Genomic DNA, 6,000 nt, shown 5'->3' with positions numbered 1-6,000 from the left:
TAAAGGATAATAATAATTAATAATAATGGTAAAATTTAGCAATAAGTGGATTCCTGTGGCAGTGATGATCAATAGAAAGCCAGCACTATCACCATTTCTTAGTAAATAGACCTGTTTGGGGAAATCCGTTTTCTAATCATTCTCTCTCAGCTAGGGGTCGTTTTGCACAGAGACAATACACTCTGCTACTGTACTAGATTCCCTAGCCTGCATCTACATTCTACACCCGCCTTTCACATTTTGTTTTTAGTGCTAGCAGATGTGTGCTGCATCTGGCCAAAATCCACTTCCACCCCTCAGTCCTATTGGGCGCTGCTGTCCCTCCCTAAAGTTCTGACAGATAAGTGTCTGAGTATTACTCACATAATAATAACTCCTGCTAGCAGCACCCATTGGGTCATTGCACAATGTGTACCCCTAATGATTCAGCCGTATTGCATGCCATATTTAATCCTAACGTTCCATTTGGTGAGCTTTATGAACAGAATGAAGGTGATACACATAAGGACACAGATCTAGGTGAGTTATGTAAGATTATACTTGGTTGTTGGTTGAGCTATGATAATTACTAAAGAGACACATCACTCATTAGGTTTGCTTTCAAATGTAAATAATTGTTTAATGATTGCTATAGGCTTTAGGGAGTGCACTGCTTTAAAGCATGGGTCTTCAACCTGTGGCCCTCCAGCTGCTGTGGAACTACACATCCCAGCATACCCTGCCACAGTTTTGCCATTAAGGCATGCTACAACTGAGGCAGGACATGCTGGGATGTGTAGTTCCACAGCAGCTGGAGGGCTGCAGGTTGAAGACCCAAGCTTTACAGTATTAAACTATTAATGCAGGAAGTATTCTGCACTCACTCATATCTGTAAACTTTCACCTATTTCAAGGCAGAGTTTTCTGAGAAGAATGTACTAGCTCAGGTAGGCCGTCCAGTCAGCGTTCTGAGCAGGGTTGCACAGTTTGCTATATTCAGGGTGTAGATCCCTGGAGAGCTGACTGTTAATCAGCTGAGGCAGCGGTGAGTACAGCGGGAACTACAAGAGTCCTGGATATTAATAACGTACAGCCAGGGTTTCAATAGGATTGTTGTATTAAAAGGACGATATATCATGGGAGTTACTGTTTTATACAACAAATGAATACTGTACATTTCAATGATGTCCATAAAAAAAGAGATATATGGGTCTGTTCATGAAGATGTTTGTTACAGAATTGTTATCACTATACATCGTATCAGTTCGATGCGATCGATAGCTAAGTAGCAATTGATGTACCTTTACCTGTTTTGCGAAGCGATGTGGGATAACCTGGTCCAGCGGTCTTGTCATTTTTTTCAGTGCTGGTGCCAGTTCCTGCAGGGTGGGGGGCGGCTGAGCTGCCTGTGGTAGAGTATATTAGTGTATGGGGAATTGATGTCTACAAGGCCGATGTTCATGTAGTTGAACGATTATTTGCAACTGCGCATATGTGAACCTTTTAAAAAACCCTAGGGCATACTTAAGGCTGGTGCAAGGGTGTTTAGAGCCCCCTGCAAACTATAAACTTGCGCTCTCCCTCCCATAGGTTATGGATAGCGCACACTGCAGACTCGCTCTGCAGAAAAGGGGTGTATTCTCACAAGGAAGGTGCATTGGCTACACAATAGAACTGTGGCCAGTGGTATTGTGACCAGCGGTCAGAATACCAACATCAGGATCGTGACTGCTTAAAATCCCGACAGGGGCGCTAGAGGAAGGTAACTAATCCTAACCCTCCCTTCCCACAGCCTAAACCTAACCCTCCTTGCAGCCTAACCCTCCATGGCATACTTAGGTTTGGGATTCTGTCTGTCTGGATTCCAGTGTCAGCATTCTGATAGCTGTCGGGATTCTGGCGCCGGCATTCTGACTTCCGGAATCCAGAACGCATGGATGCCAACTACATCCCCCACATAGTAGTGCTCCTTATACACAATATACCACATAGTAGTGCCCCTTATACATGTTACGTTACATAGTAGTGCCCCTTATACTTGACCACAGGTAGTAGTGCCGCTTATACAGATAATTCCCACAGTAGTAGTGCCGCGTTTAAACATAGGCCCTCATTCCGAGTTGTTCGCTCTGTAAAAATCTTCGCATCGCAGCGATTTTCCGCTTAATGCGCATGCGCAGTGTCCGCACTGCGACTGCGCCAAGTAAATTTGCTATGTAGTTAGGAATTTTACTCACGGCTTTTTCATCGTTCTGGCGATCGTAATGTGATTGACAGGAAATGGGTGTTACTGGGCGGAAACAGGCCGTTTTATGGGCGTGTGGGAAAAAACGCTACCGTTTCCGGAAAAAACGCAGGAGTGGCCGGAGAAACGGAGGAGTGTCTGGCCGAACGCTGGGTGTGTTTGTGACGTCAAACCAGGAACGACAAGCACTGAACTGATCGCAGATGCCGAGTAAGTCTGGAGCTACTCAGAAACTGCTACGAGGTGTGTAATCGCAATATTGCGAATACATCGTTCGCAATTTTAAGATGCTAAGATTCACTCCCAGTAGGCGGCGGCTTAGCATGAGCAAATCTGCTAAAATCCGCTTGCGAGCGAACAACTCGGAATGAGGGCCATAATACGCACAGTTAGTAGTGCCCTTAAAGGCCCATACACACTAGGTGATTTTGAGCTCAGAGTAGCTCACTTTTGGCTCAAAATTGCCTAGTGTGTATGGCCTGGCGATGAGCGGTGAGCGCTGATGTGCGCTCCCGCATCATCCCCAGCTGCCGCCATCCATCGGCCTGTTTTACCGGCTGAATGAACCACTTTCCACAGTCTCCTACTGTTGAAAGTGGTTCACCCCCGCAAAAATTGCTCAGTGTGCATGCACTGTACGATTTTCCAGACATCGATTTTCACATCATCGCTCTGCATACGCACTGGGCAAAAACACCCAATGTGCATGCACCTCTATACACATAATGCCCACAGGTAGCAGTGCCCCTTACACACCTAATGCCCACAGGTAGCAGTACCCCTTACCAGTGGCGTAACTACTGCCCCCGCAGTCCTCGCGGTGGCTTGGGGGCGAGGGGCTGCGGGGGCGCCACTGACTTTGCACAGATTGACATGCGGACGAGCGTCCGCATGTCAATCTGCGGTCTCCTTCCCTCCGCTGCTGTAAGGAGGGACACGGAGCGCACATCGCGCGCCTCTCCTGTGTCCCTCCCTGGCTCTCCCCCGGCCGGTCTAATAAAGGAAGTGCCGTTCGTGAGCTCTGATTGGCTCACGAACCGGCACTTCCTTTATTAGACCGGCAGGAGAGCCAGGAGGGACACAGGAGAGGCGCGCGATGTGCGCTCCGTGTCCCTCCAACACAAAGGGGTGGGGGGGAGCAGGCACTGTGGGGGAATATCTGGCACTGGGGGCATATACCTGGCACTGTGGGGGAAGATCTGGCACTGGGGGAATATACCTGGCACTGTGGGGGAATATTTGGCACTGTGGGGGAGCAGGCATTGAGGGGGCATATGTGGCACTGTGGGGGAATATCTGGCACTGGGGGCATATACCTGGCACTGTGGGGGAATATCTGGCACTGGGGGCATATACCTGGCACTGTGGGGGAATATCTGGCACTGGGGGGAGCAGGCACTGAGGGGGCATATGTGGCACTGTGGAGGAATATTTGGCACTGGGGGGAGCAGGCACTGAGGGGGCATATGTGGCACTGGGGAGGTGGTATATGTGGCACTGTGGGCATGTACCTGTCACTGTGGGGGAATATCTGGCACTGGGGGCATATACCTGGCACTGTGGGGGAATATCTGGCACTGGGGGCATATCTGGCACTGGGGGCATATCTGGCACTGGGAGCATGGCCCTAGCAACAAGCACTACCCCCTAGCAACGAGCATGACACCCAGTGCATGAAACCCCTGGCAACAAGCATGACACCCAGTGAATGAAACCCCTGGCAACGAGCATGACACCCAGTGCATGAAACCCCTGGCAACGAGCATGACGCACTGTGGGGGAATATTTGGCACTGGGGGGAGCAGGCACTGAGGGGGCATATGTGGCACTGTGGGGGAATATCTGGCACTGGGGGCATATACCTGGCACTGTGGGGGAATATCTGGCACTGGGGCATATACCTGGCACTGTGGGGGAATATCTAGCACTGGGGGGAGCAGGCACTGAGGGGGCATATGTGGCACTGTGGAGGAATATTTGGCACTGGGGGGAGCAGGCACTGAGGGGGCATATGTGGCACTGGGGGGTGGTATATGTGGCACTGGGGGCATGTACCTGGCACTGTGGGGGAATATCTGGCACTGGGGGCATATACCTGGCACTGTGGGGGAATATCTGGCACTGGGGGCATATGTGGCACTGGGAGCATGGCCCTAGCAACAAGCACTACCCCCTAGCAACGAGCATGACACCCAGTGCATGAAACCCCTGGCAACAAGCATGACACCCAGTGAATGAAACCCCTGGCAACGAGCATGACACCCAGTGCATGAAACCCCTGGCAACGAGCATGACACCCTGAGCATGAAAACCCCTGGCACCGTGCATGGAACCAAGAGCATGAAACCGCTGGCAACGAGCATGACACCCAGTGCATGAAACCCCTGGCAACGAGCATGACACCCTGAGCATGAAAACCCCTGGCACCGTGCATGGAACCAAGAGCATGAAACCCCTGGCAACGAGCAGGTAATTTAAAAGTAATTAGAAGCCTTACTGTAGAACTTAATGTGTAATGGGCATTACGGTGTGTGAATAATGTATCACGGACATTGCAGTGTGTGTCATAATGTGTCAGGCATTACGGTGTGTTGTATACTATATCACGGGCATTGTGGTATGTGGTATAATGTCTCAGGATCATTGTGGTGTGTGTCATACTGTGTCATAGACATTGTATGTGCTATAATGTATCAGGGGCATTGCAGTGTGTAGCATAATGTATAACGGGCATTGCGATTCCTGTCATAATGTGTCACAGGCATTACGGTGTGTGGCATAATGTGTCGGGGGCATTACAGTGTGTGCATATTGTGTCATGGGCATTATTGTGTGTGGCATAATGGCTAAGGCCATTACAGTATGTGGAATAATGTATACTGCGCATTACTATAAGGAGGAAAAATGACAAATAATGTAAGGGGCATGAATTAGGATTATTTTTCTTTCCTGTGGTGGCTAACGTCTGGGCGTGCAGGTTGCAAAACTGGGGTATAAGGTAGTCTTTTCCTGCAATGCCACGCCCCATTATGCAAAGCCACGCCCATTTCAATGAAGCCACATCCCCTTTTTGGCGGGGCGCGCATATTTGTCTCTTTACTAGAGCCAATTATGGGGGTTATGGGGGTGGGGGCGCGCCGAAGGATTTTTTGGCTTGGGGGAGAAAAATTTCTAGTTACGCCACTGCCCCTTACACATATAATGCTCACAGGTAGCAGTGCCCCTTATACACATAATGCCCACAGGTATTACTGCTTCTCCAAGATGTATTGAATACATGCCATGAAAAAATCTGATACATCCATCGGTGCCTTCAGCTTTTCATAACAGTGCCACTATATGAAAGCATGATGGCTGCTTAGTGGCAAAAAGCCAAGCTTTTCATTGCGTGTCTAGTTACACACACCGGCACTATGGTTACTTATAATGCTGCCTCTGGCTGGCCTCACAATGGGCTCACATTGAGATCTCAGTTTTTTGGGATCTCACAGTTGCACCCACCCAGTGTCACAATTCTCACGAGGATGGTGTGGATGTTGGCCATACAATTGGAACTGGTGTAGACCTAGAACAGAGGTGCTGAGCTGAAAATATCAGGGGCTTTCATCAGAAGCCCTGCAATGGGGTTTGGGCTTTGATGCGCCCAATACTGGGGTCTAGTGTATGGGCTGGTGGGTATGAGGGAGCTGAGGGCATACAGTGAGACCGGTCGCCGTGAGGTTTACTAGAGCAAAGGGGGTAATTCAGACTGCATCGCGGCAGCGATCGCAGTCTGA

At 49.6% G+C, this 6,000-nt stretch overlaps 1 protein-coding gene across 1 annotated transcript in view; it reads left to right on the top strand.

Moving 5' to 3' along the window:
* The first annotated feature begins 347 nt into the window (after positions 1–347).
* TTC36 (tetratricopeptide repeat domain 36) overlaps positions 348–6,000 on the top strand; it is a 28,571-nt gene continuing 22,918 nt past the window's right edge. The window contains exon 1 of the mRNA XM_063942638.1: positions 348–519. Within this exon, the coding sequence (XP_063798708.1) occupies positions 408–519 (112 nt within the window). The 5' untranslated portion in view covers positions 348–407. The remainder of the gene's footprint in view (positions 520–6,000) is intronic.

Source organism: Pseudophryne corroboree, chromosome 10 (genome assembly GCF_028390025.1).
Source record: "Pseudophryne corroboree isolate aPseCor3 chromosome 10, aPseCor3.hap2, whole genome shotgun sequence".
NCBI classification, from domain to species: Eukaryota; Metazoa; Chordata; class Amphibia; order Anura; family Myobatrachidae; genus Pseudophryne; species Pseudophryne corroboree.
The sequence above is the reverse complement of the archived record's forward strand: the minus strand, read 5'-3'. Positions and strand labels throughout refer to the sequence as shown.